Raw genomic sequence first — 17057 nt, 5'->3', positions numbered from 1 at the left:
TTGCTGCTGACTGCATTGTTAAATCCAACAAGCGGGGTAAGTGTTTTACTATTTTTACAGACAGTAAACAATCTCTTTTAGCTTTAAGCAGAGTTATTATAATACAGTTATTTTTTAGCTTTAAGTGGAGGCTGCCGCGAAATACAATCGTGTCAGAATTCAGTGGATTAAGGGGTATTCCGGTTCCAAGGGTAACAACCACGCGGACAGGCTAGCCAAACGTGCTGCCGGTAGAGCGTCCTGTGCACCCGAGCCGATAATTACCCCTTCATTAGCTACTCATATCGAGTTAATCAAGCGCATTACCCACAAAAAATTTTTAAACGGGTGAGACCATACCCCGGGCTGTCATCTCGCCAAGGAATTGTTAAAATATTCTTCAGCCGCAACAGCCCAGTTCTTCGTAGGGCTTGGTAAAAGTGCCCTTCGCACTGCCACAGGTCTCCTCACGGGACACTGTAAAGTAAATTCAAAACATGAAGCTTGCCGACTCCCCTTTTTGTCGAGCTTGTGAACAGGATGACGAGACGGTTAAACACATCTTGTGTGATTGTCCCTCTCTGACCAACCTCAGAATGAGGACCGTCAGGGAGGAATGGCCAACCACAGATGATATCAGGAATGCACCTCTAGGAGCTGTCCTAGTCTTTGGTAAATCCTTAGGCTGGTTGATGTGACCAGAGTGTGTAATGGGAGGATGCAAAAGGGGCCTAGGTGTGGCGTGCGGTTTTTCATGCACTCCCCAATCCATACATACAAGCTCTCCTCGTTTTAAAATTTAATTCCCAGTATAAATGGGTTGCCTTTATCTTAAAAAGTAGTCAATTTAACAGAAATATTATTTTCGTATTCAGGAGACTAAAATTACTTAAAATTGACTCATAAACCCCAGCCACAGAATCAGTGTTGCCCTGTGTAATTGGACTAAGATAAATTGGGTTAAATCATAGTAATTCACTATTGAAGAATTACAAATTTTCTTTTCAATACATTCATGAAATTGTGTAAATAATGTGTTGTAAATAATTGCAAGAAACTTATTATATTATCCTGTAGAAAGAAGTATCAGGGAATATAAAATTGGGCTGTTTGTTTTTATTAAAAGAAAATAAATAATAGGTGTTAAAAAGTTTATAAAAACCTTTTTTTTATAAAATTACATTAGATTTCTTTAAAGAGCAAAGGTATCAATATAAAAATATTTCCTTCACATTTAACAATGACCACAATAACAAAGATCTAGAACACACTTTTTATGATTGCGTTAATTGATTATTTTATTTAGCAAACCTTCAAGCAAATCCACCTTCTTTCAGTTTTCCAACCAGGGCATCAACATCAGGAAGAACAACACCTGGTTGGCGTACAGGAGGATCTTCAACACTTACAACTTTAATCCTTGGAGATACATCAACACCTAAATCTTTTGGTGTCATTTTAGCAATTGGTTTCTTTTTAGCTTTCATGATATTTGGCAAAGTAGCATATCTCGGTTCATTTAAACGAAGATCGGCGCTTATTACAGCTGGTACTTTACATTTAATTGTTTCTAAACCACCATCAACTTCCCTAGTAACAGTTATATCCTTATCTCCCTTTTCAATCTAGTATCAAAAACCATATTTAATAAGTGATTGATTTGATTATTAATGAATTAATTGAATTACCTTTGAAGCAAATGTTGCTTGGGGCCAATCTAAAAGAGCAGCAGTCATTTGAGCAGTTTGATTAGAATCATCATCAATAGCCTAAATACAAACCAAAATTATTTTAATTCTTATAATTAAAAAAAAAATTATTACCTGTTTCCCAACGATAACAAAATCTACTTTTTCTTTCTCAGCAATTTTTGCAAGAATCTTTGAAACATGAAGTGGTTGCAACGTTTCATACTCAGCTCCACTTATTTCAACATGAATACCTTTATCAACACCCATAGCAAGTGCGGTTCTTATAACTTCCTGTGATTGAGCTGGTCCACATGAAACAGCAATGATTTCTGAAGCAATCTTTTTCTCTTTCATTCGAACGGCTTCCTCTACTGCAATTTCATCAAATGGGTTCATTGAGTGTTTAACGCCATCAGTAACAACGCCAGTCTTGTCTGGTTTAACGCGAATCTACATATTAATATATGTTTAAGAAAAAAAAGTTTTATTAAAGAAGTAGTTTTTTACCTTAACTGCATAATCAATTACTCTTTTAACACCAACTAAAACGCGAGCCATTTTCACTTAAACTTAAGGAAACGTTAGGTAATTGGAAATAAATAAGCAATAATGTGGAATTGGGACCTAAGATATAATGAACGTTGGACTTTGGAATCTGGTTGAGTTGGTGGGTTAGTTTTTTGACAATTTAAGGTTATGTTTAAGTTTACTATGTTGTTTCTTATATTTAGTATAAATCGGATGTTTTTATTAAATAAGAAGGTAAATAATTAAATTTTAGTATTTATTAGATGGGAATTGTTAATAAATATATTTAATTTTGTTTAATAAGACGTGTTTTTAAAAATGTTTATTTGCGACATCTATGAGAAAATATAAGTACCACATGAGTAGAACCAGTGGATAAAGTGGGAATCTATACAATTCTACAGCGTGTATCTGAATGACTGCAACAAACTTCAAGGAGGGACGATTCTTTAGTGAATTTTAAGGATACTTTAATATATGAATCATGGGCGACTTCGGCTCGCCTAAGGAGCTACGCCCCTCCAAAAATGGCGAAAAATTTTGGTTTAATTTTTATTTCTTGGGAAGTACAATAGAATATATATTTATTAAATATGTAGATACACATATATATATAACTATAAAGCAAAAATAAAACAAAACAAAATAAAAAACTATTTAACAATTCGTGAAATAAAGTTTACAATCTCTCAATTATAATATTATTCTCTTATTTCTAATAGTTTCTAACAATTTCTGCTTAAATGCTGAAATAGTTGTTTGATTTCTAATTTCGTTGTCTAAATTATTAAACAAAATAAACCCTAAAAGATAAACAATCCTGCGAGTATGAATGACTAACTCGTCTAATATACAAACTGTTGCGAGATCTTGTGTTATATATAGGTATGGAGGGTAAACGCACCAGTGTTTGACCTGTTAAGGATTTTTTAATGTCAGTGTTTGACCGAGCCATATTATTTTTCTTGTAGATCCCTCTGCCTTTACATAAAATGATCAAAATATGATCAAATACACATCTGATTCATTTAAAGTTATGTACCCTACATATAAAATATAACATCATGAAGTAATATTTTTTAAAAATTAAAAAGGAAAACAGTATTTCGCATTTAGTGTTTGACCACTTTGATTACATTACTTGACCAATAATACCTAGTAGTTTGACCTTAAAACCGTCAATATTTGACCGATTCTTAATATAATATTCATTTTCATTATTTTTCCATACTATTTTGTTCACAAAAAAATGTTTATATTTTTTGACTCTTTAAGAACATCTTTTAAAACAGGAGCAAAATGCTAGTGGGCCCATTTTCCTCTGCACTGGTGTTTTTCCTTTTTGTTTATAAATAAGATTTTACTTTGGAACGTTAAACATCTTGGCTGCTTTTTCATAAGATAAACCTCTACTTCTTACATCGAGTCTTTTGAAGATCCTCTTCACTATTTTTAAACTTAGGCTTCGTTGTCATATTGGTACTGAAAAAATGTTAACCTGATTCATATTTGCTAAATTTTCCATATAGATTTTCCATTGTTTGATAATTGAAAACTATAAGAGTCAGCGTTTGACCAACCTTCTATTCTTTTAATTTTACAGACGCATTACTGCTTAAGTGCTGTCAATTACTTTTATTGTTATAAAAAAGGTTTAAAAAAATAGCAAAGAATCAAACATTTACACTTATATTTATATTACGCTTAAATATTTATAAAATTTAAAATCGGTTAAAAAACTCAGTTTTGAGTGTTTGTGTCCTATAAATGACCAAAAGAGGAACCAGTAATTGACCGCATATTTAAACTGATTGTATCTTACTTTTAAAGTATAAAAGTTTTGGTCAAATACTAAACAACTTAAACGGGAAGATATACATTTAACAACAGGTATTACACATTTTTCCATTTTATTAATCAAATATAAATCCTTGTGAGATTAAAAAACAACCAATTCGTCTAGTATTTGACCGTTTGATCAAACACTAATTTTTAATTAAATTTAGAACTACCAGTCATTGACCGGCTTTATTTCAACAAATAATTAATTAAAGCGGTATTTTTTTAATATAACCAATAGAAAACATTATTAGATCACTGGCAAACAAATAAAAAACATAATACATGCAAAAACGGCTGAATAGTACTACCCTGTTTAGGCGAATTTCTCAACATAAAAATTACGCTTTTTAGCACGATGCGAATAGGCCGGCAGTTAGCGCGAAATTAAACAACAAAAACTCAAGAACGGGTATGGTTGTGGACTTTTTGTGTACTAGGGGGTGGAGAGGAGACTAGTGGCTATTTATGGATATATTTATATTTTTTTAGATATTCCTTGGATCCTTATTTTTTACATTTTTTTACAAAAACGGTCAAACACTGACCAACGGTCAATTACTGGCGTTTTACCCTATGTCGGATACTTTTGACACTTGCAAATATCGAGGTAACAAATTAACCAATTTATATACAAAACACATATTTAACATATACAATCTCTCTTTCACAGAATAAAAACATAATGCGTCTAACATATCATTAATTCTAGTAAACATATTACAACCCAAAATCGCTCGCATGGCCCTATTTTGTATGATGTGTAAACTTTGCATTTCCGATTCTCCAGCATAATAAACAATTGTAGGATAACACTCAAAAATTGGGCTAATTAATGACTTATACACCACAATTCGAACGGTTACAGATAACAACCTACAAATTCTAGAAAAGTAATTCACTTTATCTTTAACATTATCAATAACATTTGCGATATGGTATTTAAATTTGAGATCTTTATTAATAAATACTTCTAGGTATTTTATAATATTTACATACTCAATCACATCACTATTTAAAGAAACCTCATTAAAACAATTAATTCCGCACTGACCCAGAACCATAGCTTTAGTTTTACCCGTATTCACAATTACTTTATTAACTATTAGCCATTTTTGCAAGTTACGCAAGATCACATTCATTTTATCTGTAGCTGAATCGATGCTGCTGTCTTCAACTGCTATAAGTGTGTCGTCAGCAAAAAGATTTATTAGGGCCTCACCATTACAGACGGATACGATGTCGTTGATGTATATGATAAACAGTAACGGACCTAGTACCGTTCCTTGTGGAACTCCATAAGTTGTTTCTATTTCTGTAGATAGCACATCACCAAATTTTACCTGTTGAACTCGATCGTTAAGGTAGCTTCTAAACCACATAATTGTCCTACTTCCAACTCCAATACATCGTAGCTTATGTAGCAAACGTTCTCTATCTACCGTTTCGAAGGCAAGTTTGAAATTTAAAAAGACAGCCAATACAATCTTGTTTCGTGTATCCAATACATATTTCCATTTGGATATGATCAGTTGTAATGCACTCTCACAAGAATGGCCGTCTCGGAACCCCGACTGATAGTCAGAGAGCACTTCATTGCGAGAAATAAAATCCTTCAACTGTTTATGACTACTAATTTTAGCTGATAATAAAATTGTATTGACAGGTGTTTGATTTTCGCATTTTCTCGAATTTTAAATTTTTGCTACTGGAATTATTGTAGCCTTCTTCCAGATCTTAGGAAAAACACAGTCTCTTATAGAAGAGTTCACGATCAGTAAAAGTTGATTTATTATCAAATCACCACCGATTTGAATAACCTGCTTACTTATGTCATCTTCAGAATTGCCATCCTTTATCTCATTCAATATTCCTTTTAATTCAACTGTATTTATTGGCTTGAGTTCAAAAAAATATCACTCACATTGTTATTTAAAAACACAGGTTCATATACCATCGCATTTGCGGAATAAATTTGCAAGAGATCATCAATGCTAGATTTCACATATTCATTGAATTTATTTGCGATTTTATACGGATCCATCAATATTTCATCTCCAAAAGACATGTTAGTTTGCATCAAATGCGGTTTGTTGTTAATCGCTTCTGTTATATATTGCCACATTCGTTTAGGGTCTCCACTAGCACTCTTCATTTTATTTTAGAAATATGCTTTTCTTGTTTTTTGAATTTCGGCAGTATATTTATTTCTACTGATTCTCTATAATTCCCAATCGGATTCAGATTTATTTAATATAGCCTTTTGGTATAGATTATCACGTTCATGCGCCAATGATTTCAATTTATTATTGTACCACCTATTTTGATTTCCATTGATGTTTATGTTAAACTTTGGTACTAACTGGTCTAATGTATCAACTATATTTTTGTTATAGTTTGATACCAAGTCACTAACTCCACCCATTATCATCCAATGTAACCCTTCTAATTTTACTCTAAATAAAATAGGATCAAGAGATCGAAGTTTTCTGAATGTTCTGTTATAAGAGTTTGTAATATTCTGTGTTATTTTGTTATGCTTGTATGTATCTATAATAAAATGATCAGATATTCTTGGTTGATTCAAAGTCGAAGCTTTCCATTTATCACAATTTATAAAAACCAAATCTATATAAGTTTGACTAATTAATGTAATTTTAGTGGAATCATTAACAATTTGCTTAAATCCGTACGAACTCATTATGCCAATCAGTCTTGATGCATACGTAGTATCACTATTCACGTTTATATTAAAATCACCCAATATAATAGTAGGTCGCCGGAAGCTTTGTGACTGTAAAATGTTCTCAAAAACATCAATGGACCAAGTAATACTTGCAGAGGGAGACCTGTATACCAATATTGCATCGTAGAAATCAAATGATACCCCCATCAATCCCCAATCAATGATGCACCCATATTTGATCACTGAAAACAGCATTTAAATACACAGAATAACAAAACCTCCGGTGTATGTACCATAAAACACCACCCGTATGCCTGCTATGAGAATCACATCTAACGACATTATAGAATGGAATCAAAAGTTCATTATCTGTTATATCCATTGTAACATGAGTTTCGGTTAAAGCAAAGAGCGCAAATTTCTCACTAAACATATATTGCGACAATTCTGTTTTATGACTTAACAATCCTTGTATATTTACCATTCTCAAGCCATAGGTTCTGTAATTGCTATATGTTATAATCTACTCTTTTTGAAATCAACTTAATAATAGACACTTAACATGGATATTTCAAATCCCATACACTATGATTTACATCTAGCTTTGTTTGAAAATTTTGATTTTTTTGTCTACAAACAGTACATGAAAGTGTACTGTTGAGTATAAACACTAGGAAAATGAAATTTGGGGAATAAGTGTAGCTCATAATAGGGCACGTTTCTAGCTTGTTTGTACTTTCAATAACCCCTTCTAAATGACTAAACCTAACCACTCCCGTTTTAATTAATATTGTAATTATTTTTTTTTTCCAAAATTATTAAATTTTCGAAGAACATCAGAGGGGTAAAAAAGTTTTAGAATATTTTCATCTATTTAAATCAAATTTTTCCAATATATGTATCATCTTCATAAAAAAAATCTATTCATAAATTGAACGGGGGTGGTTACGATTAATAGTTTAGAAGGGTAGGTTGAAAGTACAAATAGGGTCAAAACGTGCCCTATTATGAGTTAAACATATTCCCCAAATTTCATTCTCCTAGCGTTTATGGTTTTTGAGAAAAAAAATTAAACCAAAATTTTCCGCCATTTTTGGAGGGTATATTATTATATTAAAGTACCCTTAAATTCACTAAAGAATCACCCCTTGAACTTTGTTGCAGTCAATCAGATACACCCTGTATAATAAATGGAAGTTATATCTTTCTGTATAATTTATCTTCATTTAGTTCTTCTTGCAAATTAGAAAAAGTTTTAATCCCTTAACTGATTGATTAATTTTCGAAAGTATGCTCATAAAATTGCTTATTTTTTTGATTATTTTGTTCAGATTTTTGTTGAAAATAACAAATGTAATGATTTTTTCAAAATAAACATAAAGAAAAAGAAGAAAGCTTGCGTAAACGGAATTTATTAAAAATATTTCTGCGTATAATATACTTTGAAACATGGAATTACACAAAGTCCAACATCACATTCCTTATAATGGTGTCTTTTCCTGTGTATATGATAATTTTCCATATACGGGTCTCAGCGAGACCGCTCACATTTCTGGGGTTCTGGCCAAAATAAAAATTTGAGCTTTGATTGCTTTCTCTTCGACTAAAATATTTTCAGATTTCTAACACTTCCGGTTATATCGGAAGTCGCCACCTACTTTATTTGTTTAAACGGAATATCCTGCATATTTTTCCATATTTGGATTTGTCTGTTTTCAAGGTTTATGAATAACTTTACTTTTTGCAATTTGATTAGGCCGTTCTCGAGTTATTTCAATCTTTCTAGAAAGATCTGCTCCAGCAGACATTTGTTCAAAAAATCAGAGAACACTCGATTTTTGGAATATCAATTTAGGATTCTGAACATGCTTAAGCAACATGATAGAGTATGTTTTGGTGCCGAGAATGGCTGTCTAGATCGTTTGGCCACTATACAATGGCACGTTAACTTTTCGTAATTTAGAAGTACCATAACTTCATTTTTTTAAATGGCATCCCCCATATTTTATTACTTAGTCGTCTTCGGCGTCTCATTTTACATCTTTTATACTCCATATGTCCTATACCTAACATTAATAGTTTGGGAAATAATTAGGGTTTTTTGAAAAATGCTCACATACAGTGCGTCCGTAAAGTAACGGATATAGGCGATAAAATCATTATAAACGGTTTATGGAAAAATCCGGGTCTAAAGATTTAAATTTTTTGCAATTGTTTGGTGTAGATTTTAAATTTTTTACGCCATTTTTAAGCGAGTTATGACGTCATCGGTATTTTTTTCAAATGGCAATCCCCCATTTTTATTACGGAATATGAAAGAAGATTCTTTTCTGAATCTAATACAGTCAATATTAATATTGCTTACATAAGAAAATTTTCGAGAAAAATTACTTTAAAATTTAACTACTTCAGATTTGTTGACATGATGAAAATAGCAGTAGCCGTGAGTAACTATGGCAACCAATTATTTTAAATAATTTCTTAAGTGTCAAAAACTGATTTAGTAAGTAGTTGACCTCTTTAATACAACATATCCTGATCGCCAACTCATTAGCCAAAGTATGATGAGCCTAGCTGTGACTAAATTTAAACAGCATGGCCATCTCTCGAAGCATTTTTCGAAGTGTGGCCTACTGAATGTTGCAAGGGAAATTTAACAAATCGTGGTTTTGGCTGGGCAAGAAAACCTTCATGTTACTGTAAGGAGTATTGGGTCTAATTTTGACATTAGTAAATCAACGGTTCATAAAATTTTAAAACCCGCAAAATAGTATTCCCTTAAAGTAAACCTGATTCACGAGCAATGAGTCGTAGTTTTTGCAACAAAAATTTTGCAACGATGAGGAAGACTTTGTCAAAAACATAATTTTTTCGACGAAGGGACATTTACATTGAGTGAACAAGTAAATAGACAAAGTTGTCGGTATTGCGCCACTCAAAATCCAAATTAGCCAAGAAAGTCGCACACCCAAAATCCGCAAATGATTTGAGGAAACCTTAAGTGGAAAGAGATGTTTAAATTTTTTCAAAGCGATGTCATTCCTTCCATCCCGATAATGTTGACACAACTCAATTCCAACGGCAGTTATTCCAACAAGATGGCGCGCCACCACACTTCAAGAAGCTTTACTAAATCAGTTTTTGATATTTAGGGAATTGTTTAGAATAATTGGTTACCATAGTTACTCATGACTACTGCTATTTTTATCATTACACAAATTTGAAGTAATTAAACTTTAAAGTAATTTTTCTCGAAAATTTTCTTATGTAACCAATATTAATATTGACCATATGTACTAGATTCAGAAAAAAATCCTCTTTCATATTCCGCAATAAAAACGGGGGATTGCCATTAAAAAAAAACATTGACGCCATAACTCGTTTAAAAATTGGCGGAAAAAATTTGAAATCTACACCAAAAAATTGCAAAAGATTTAAATCTTTAGACCCGTTTCAGATTTTTCCATAAACCGTTTATTATGATTTTATCGCCTATATCCGTTACTTTACGGACACACTATATATTGAATTTAACGTAGTGAGCCATGGAAAACAAATGTTTAATGACTTATTGACAAACGTCAAAGTCTGATTTACGTTATTTGATGTTTGTGAGTCTAAAACCAGTTAAAATGGATATTAACAACGTAAATAATGTTTTTGTAATTCGCGACGGTAATGAAAGCTATAACAGTACTCAAACGGGTGCTGTAATGAAACTCCTTACAGCATCCGATGCTATAATGAGATTTTAGTAACATTTTATGGAACCAGTTCAAATTGGTGACATTGGGTCATTAATTTTTCTAGTTGTCAATGTGACAGTGTTTGTCTATGGATGTTTAAACACGTTCTTAGCATCGAATACAAGGTCCACAATGATGAGGACACTGAACTCTGAGCAATTTCTCTTATTTTGGGAGGTGTACATGAAACATTTTTGTCAGGTGAATACATTGTGTTTTGACAGTTTCTAATTGTCAATTCAAATTTCTATTTTCAAGTGTTACGGTGTTACCAACTGCTACATACCTATTTCCCTACATTGTCAAAATTTATTTTATTTTTGAGAAAAAAGAACGATAAAAACGCGAAATACAAAAAATAGCATAAAAAACACGTTTCATAAGACTTGAAGCATTCATTCATTAAACAACTCGTGGCTTCGCCACTCGTTTTTTCAACTTGAATTCGTGTATTTCAAACGTGTCTTACGAAACTTGTTTTTTAATATATTATTATACAAATGAAGAAATCCTTAATTTATTTTTTGTGGTCACACTGTATACAGGTGTCCCGGCAATAATTGGAAACAATGTATGTATGGTATGGTTATCACCATAACAACATTAACTTTTAAATACATACATTAGTTTTATATAGATTAAAATGAATTTTTATTAATTATTCAATAACTATAAGAAATAAACAAACTATATATATTTGTTATCAGAAGAAAATAACAAATTATTTTAGGGTATAGCCAACTATGGTTTCCATTAAAAAAAAAAAAGTTATGTCTAAAATATCGAAAATAAAAGATGGGAAAAAAATTCTACCTACGCCACGGAATTCTTCATAAAAAGTTGGCCATATAATGTTTTATTTATAATACTTCATCTTTGATAATAAGTGAGATATTCGCGATTGTCGTTTTTGCAAAATTTGCAGTTTTTACCGATAGGGCGAAAACAAAAGACGATAGTTCTGCTGTTCGGAGTTTTCGGCATTAGCATTTTCTCGAAAAACGAGATCATGACATGTAAGCTACTTTTTTTCTATCTCTTTTAGTTTCGGAGATAGCCTATACGGACATCGAAATTGGGACACCCTGTACTCACCAATAGATTCGACACGGAAAGAGAAATAAACTTTTTCTGTGAATTCGTGAATCCGCCTGTAATAATTCAAGGCAGGTTATAAAGTTATTTGATGACAAGGTTTTATAACCTATTTGTCAAGTTTGACGTACAATTTCACAGCCGACTACTGAATTTTCAATGATTTTAAGTAGCATTAACGAAATACGTTATTTGAGTTTTTTATGAAAACGACAATGTTTTTAAAAAATAATAAGAATAAAAAAAGTTTTAGAATTAAATGCCACATGGTCTCAACTTGCTACCAATTATTACCTTCGGTACACTCATAACGTATACCAAATTTGTTTTTTCTAGCTTGATGTATTGCGAAGATATTCAATGTTTTAAAAATTTAAGACTCAAGTTTGAAGGCCTATAACTTCTCAGGGGTACAACTTAGTATAGAGATAAGTTGCGTTAAATCATCTTAATTTATTGTCTTCTACATGTCCCTGCTCTGTGTCGGTTCTTATGTGAATCACCCTGTATATACAAAAGGAGGCAGCTCAAGTGCCTTATCACTGAAAATAGTTTCTTCACTCAAGTTGATGCAGGGCAACCTCAGAGGACACCTGGAAATCCTCAAGGACCCATGTCTAAATCACCTGATTGAAATTAAAACGGACCTTATACTGACAGAATACAATTTTAACCAGCGGTATAAGGTTATATTTAGAAGCAGGGATGATTGGGCGAAGGGAGGACCTCAATTAAAAAGAGGAGCGCTAGCTTGGTACACCGATGGGTCAAAGACAGTTAGATCCGGAGTAGGTATGGACATCAGTGGACCAAACAGCCACATTAAACTGCCCCTCAGCTCGGATATAACAATTTTCCAAGCAGAAGTTCTAGCTATAAACTTCTGCACCGCTTTGAACCTACAGAAGGGACAAAAAGATGCATCCATAAACATTTTCACAGACCGTCGGGCCGCCTTAAAGGCAATTCAGGTCTACACGTGTGACTCCGCACTAATCAGAGAGTGTACCAGCAACCTGAAAGAACTCGCTAGGGGCAATGTAGTTACGCTATGGTGGCTTCCAGATTACAGCAACATTGAGGGCAATGAGAAGGCGGACAAGCTAGCCAAAGAGGCAGCGAACACGCCCTTCATTGGACCCCAACCAGGCTGTGGACTACAAAAAAGCCACCTAAAACAAATAATCAACAATTGGGAGGTCTCAAAGGTAGCCTTATGCTGGAACGAACTTCCAGGTCACAGACAAGCGAAGAGTATGATAACTCTGTCGCAAAACAAAACCAAAGAGGGGTTATGCCTCAGCAAAGGGGATCTAAGGACGCTCTCCGGTTATCTGGCCGGCCATGAGCCCCTAAAATACCACCTCTTCAACATTGGACAAACTGAGGATTAAACTTGTCTACTTTGCAACGACGAGTTAGAAACAGCTGAACATATGCTGTGCAATTGCGTCGCCAGAGGTCGTCTAAGACACAAAATTTTCGGTAAAACTCTCTTGACACCTACCAACATAAAGCTTCAAAACCTCAGATCAATACTAAGGTTCATCAAGGACCTATATTTACCCTAAACCTTTGGAGGGCTAAAGTAACAATAGATTTTATATGTCGCGGTAACGAAAGGGGCCGCTCCCCTCAGCCCGGCAGCAATAATAATAATAATAATACATAAATTAGGAACACTTTAAATATTGGATCTTGTGTTCTCTTCAACAAAAAGTATATCCGAAAATGAAGTAGCAGTATTCGAATTAAGACACCAATGAGACTGAAAATGAACCTTCTATTTAATAATCATGGGATGAATCAAGAGCAATGTCTATATCTGATCCTGAACGGACAAGTATACCATTGTCTCCTGAAAAAAAAGCTTATTAGGAGAATATGGAGTGAGAAACAGATACCAAAGCACTCAAAGAGGTAATATTATAAATCATTAAATTGTAAAAATAGTAACTAAGATTGTTATTAGACATATTTTAGAATTAATTTCGTTTCAGCAAAAACAATTTTAAAGAACAGTCAATAACTTAACAAATATTTATTTTGTTATGTTTTTTTTAGCGACAGCTGGCTGCAAACTAGAAAGAAAGATCAGAAGACAGAGGAAAACCAGGAAAATTGTGGAGACCAAAATTCGAATTGGGCTGTAGCGCCATTGGATGGATGGATCTTAGTATAAATTGACCAAATTCATTAAAAAAATTTCAAAACTTACTTTACCACAGGTTTCTCTTCTCCAGTCTTACACTCGATACAACATCGCATAATTAATAATCACACTTACCTTTCTGTCGTACACGATGATTAGACCCTGACAAATTTACTATAGCAAAAAACGGATTTCAACATATGGTTTCTTTAGGCATTTGTCGTTCGTCTTCTTCACAAGTTTCTTCTCCATTACATAGGGTACCCAGAAAGGATTCCAACGTCAAAGACGCCAATCGTTGGCCAAATCGCCAATCAATTGACTATTGTCAATTAAATCTCGCCACGTTAAAATATACCAATGTTTTATTAATGAGGTACTTTCTGGTCGAAATTTTCTTTTCGTTACTTAAACGATATTCTTATTGCTAGTTAAAATAAAGATGAACACTTCATAACGTTATTGTTTGAGAGATAAGCGAATTCGGTATCAATATTCAACCATAAAAATTCCTTTTTGAAGTTTCTTCTGTAGACTTTCTCAGTCACAATGCTCCCTCAGAAGGAATTTTTCCTTCACAATCAAGAATTAAAGCAATTAATGATTTTCAACAACCTAAAAATTTAAAAGCTCCACAAAGATTTTTAGGTATGATTATCTATTACTACAGATTCTTTCCAAAATTTTCAGATATTCTTCCACCTCTCCATGATTTGACAAATTCTCCGTCCATCATATTCTGCTGTATACGATGTTTCGTTCTTTCCCATACCTGTTCTAGGATTTGTTTTACGACAAATAGTTGTGTCTGTAGTGCTTCTAATTGGTCTGAACCCTGTTTGATAGTCTCAAATAATCTTTTCTACGAAAATTTGAAGCACTTGAACCCTCCTTGTATATCACAATAATTAAATATCTAAAACAATCGTTAATCTCAAAAGCAAACCAGCATATACGCTACCAATAGAGTTTAAAGCTACAACAATAACTGTTTAAGTTATAAAGCATCCAATCTTTATAGCAAATGCTGTAGCAACTGATGTAACTTTCTGTATAGTTTATCCATGAATAGTTTGCATTTATAGTATAAATTTTATTATTTCTGCCTATTTGTAAATTATCGGCGCCAAATCCAAATATTGTTTATGACTACAATTATTTAAGCAAGAAATCATTTAAGAAGTCAATAGTGTAACTTCGCAGATTGTACTGTCTACTCACAAAGAAGAATTGCAATAAATATCTTGATTTTCTTATTAGAAATGTATTAAATTTCTTATATAGCATTTTGTTATTTTATTTGTCGAAAAAATTTGCCAGTGAATTATTAATAAATCAATATTTGAATTTTTGTTTACTAATTTAGATCTTAATGAAAATGTTGGTAGGAACTATAAATTCATAGTGTTCTTTTTTGCTGCGTATATCAAAGATTAAGACAAATTGTTTATAACGCCTTAATCTGTTTTGCACCAACGGAATTTTACTAAAAATATATTTAAGTATTTTTTTATTGGTACTTTTATCAACAGTTAATGCGCAATAGTATCGGAATTTTATAAGTTTTGGTACCCGGAAATATCAAATTAGTTGATACTCACTAATGAGATTAATTTATGTATATCACAAAGCTGAATTAATTTTAAAGGAATAACTTAATTTGTTAATAATACAGGAAACTCCATTTTTTTGTACTTGCTAAAAAAATAATAAAAGAAAAGGAAATCAAGGATTATAAATAAGACCTTTATTATTTTGGGCAAATTATCAGTTAATGAAAAAGACGTAGTATGATGAGTTTCCGTTTAAAACATATGTTTTTTTGCTCTTATCAAGGATTAAAACAATGTTTATAACTTTTTAATCTGTATTAAAGCAATAGAAATTCATTAAATATATATTTAAATATAGTTTATTGGTGCTTTTATCAAGGATTAAGACTTGCTTCGCATTTACAACTTTTTAATCTTCTTTGATATAAGTGAGATTCTTTGAATATCATATTTACGCTTTACCACCTACTATATAAGAGTACGGACAAGTGGTTGGAATCATCAGTTACTAGATACGTTCTCGTACAAGGTAAGATATACTTTGGTTATCATAATTAAAAAAATAATTAACTTTGCAAATTTGAATCGTCTCTTCACAGATGAAACTCGCTTTGCTATTTTTCGCCGTTATAGCTACGACCTCAGCTATACCATGTAGTGATTTGAAACAAGATTTACAAGATATTCTGGCAACCATCCCATTACTTGAAATTAAATCTATTGCTCGTGAACACGCTGAAAGTGATAGCGAATTCCAAGAAGTCGTCAATTATATGCAAGGGCCCGAATGGAATAGCATAATCGATACAGTTGGTGCCAATCCATCATGGCAAAAGTTCAAAGTTTATATGGATAATGCCGGAGTTGACATTGATGGTATCATACAATATTTCCGTGATTTAGTCGCCGACGTTGAGATATCCAAATGCTCTGATGACGTGACTGCTCGTACTCTAAGGGAATTCCTCGATGATATTCATAAAATTCTCGATGTATCCCAAACACTTACCGTTTTCAACGACAAATTAAACAACAGCCCGGATTTCCAAGAATTTTTCGAAATAATCTCCAGCGAAGAAGCTTACAATATGGCCGAAGAAATCCTTGCTTTAGAAGAAGTTCAACGCGTCGCCGAACGTCTTACTGAAATGAGTATCGACATTGATAAAGTTATTGACTTAATTTACGAACTTTTGGGATGGAACAACCAAACAGTAACCAGAGATTATCGATCTGAAATCCAAGCTATTTTCTCAAACATGTCATTAAATCAAGATGACGTTACTTACAACATAGAAGCGGAAAACGCTGCTGAATTCTTAGAAATGGTCAAGTATATTCAAGGAGACGAATTTGCCGCTTATGCTTTCAAGCAACGGTTATCATGGCAAGTTTGTATAAATATATTGATTATCAGCGGGTGCATTGGAAGTTAAAATTAAAATGGTGTAACAATTAAAAGTTAAAATTACAATGAGAAAATTGTTTCATTAAAAGTATCGATATATAAAAATAAAGGAAAAAGTAAATAAATAAGTTAACATGTTAATTTTCGTCGTCTTTTTACATCTCCCCGATTCTACCTTCTCGTTAGCTTTCTTATCAATCAACTATCTCTTCATATGTATAAGTATTAAACTAGTTCGAAGTGACGAAAGCGAAAATCGGGTACAATATATAAGTCGGAAAACTGATTAATAATTAAGTTTCTGATTAAGAGGATGGTTTGAGTGAAAATTAATATATCTCTCTGAATACGTTGGCTTAGTATACCAATTTAAGCTAATA

The 17057-nt window shown here is 32.6% G+C and overlaps 2 protein-coding genes across 2 annotated transcripts; one reads left to right on the top strand and one right to left on the bottom strand.

Annotated features, from left to right (window-relative positions):
• Window positions 1-1116: 1116 nt before the first annotated feature.
• LOC111429300 (Electron transfer flavoprotein beta subunit) lies at window positions 1117-2378 on the bottom strand. The gene is made up of 5 exons (XM_023065169.2): window positions 2178-2378; window positions 1803-2120; window positions 1668-1748; window positions 1291-1604; window positions 1117-1239 (listed from the first exon to the last, which is right to left on the bottom strand). The coding sequence occupies exons 1-4, from the start codon at window positions 2226-2228 to the stop codon at window positions 1293-1295; spliced, it is 762 nt and encodes a 253-aa protein (XP_022920937.1). The 5' UTR covers window positions 2229-2378; the 3' UTR covers window positions 1117-1239; window positions 1291-1292.
• Window positions 2379-15627: 13249 nt separating this feature from the next.
• LOC111429301 (protein G12-like) lies at window positions 15628-16778 on the top strand. Its single transcript, XM_023065170.2, has 2 exons — window positions 15628-15798; window positions 15869-16778. The coding sequence occupies exon 2, from the start codon at window positions 15869-15871 to the stop codon at window positions 16703-16705; it is 837 nt and encodes a 278-aa protein (XP_022920938.2). The 5' UTR covers window positions 15628-15798; the 3' UTR covers window positions 16706-16778.
• The last annotated feature ends 279 nt before the right edge of the window (window positions 16779-17057 follow it).

Source organism: Onthophagus taurus, chromosome 7, assembly GCF_036711975.1.
Source record: "Onthophagus taurus isolate NC chromosome 7, IU_Otau_3.0, whole genome shotgun sequence".
NCBI lineage: Eukaryota > Metazoa > Arthropoda > Insecta > Coleoptera > Scarabaeidae > Onthophagus > Onthophagus taurus.
Note: the sequence above shows the minus strand (reverse complement) of the source record. Positions and strands in the feature narration are given on the sequence as shown.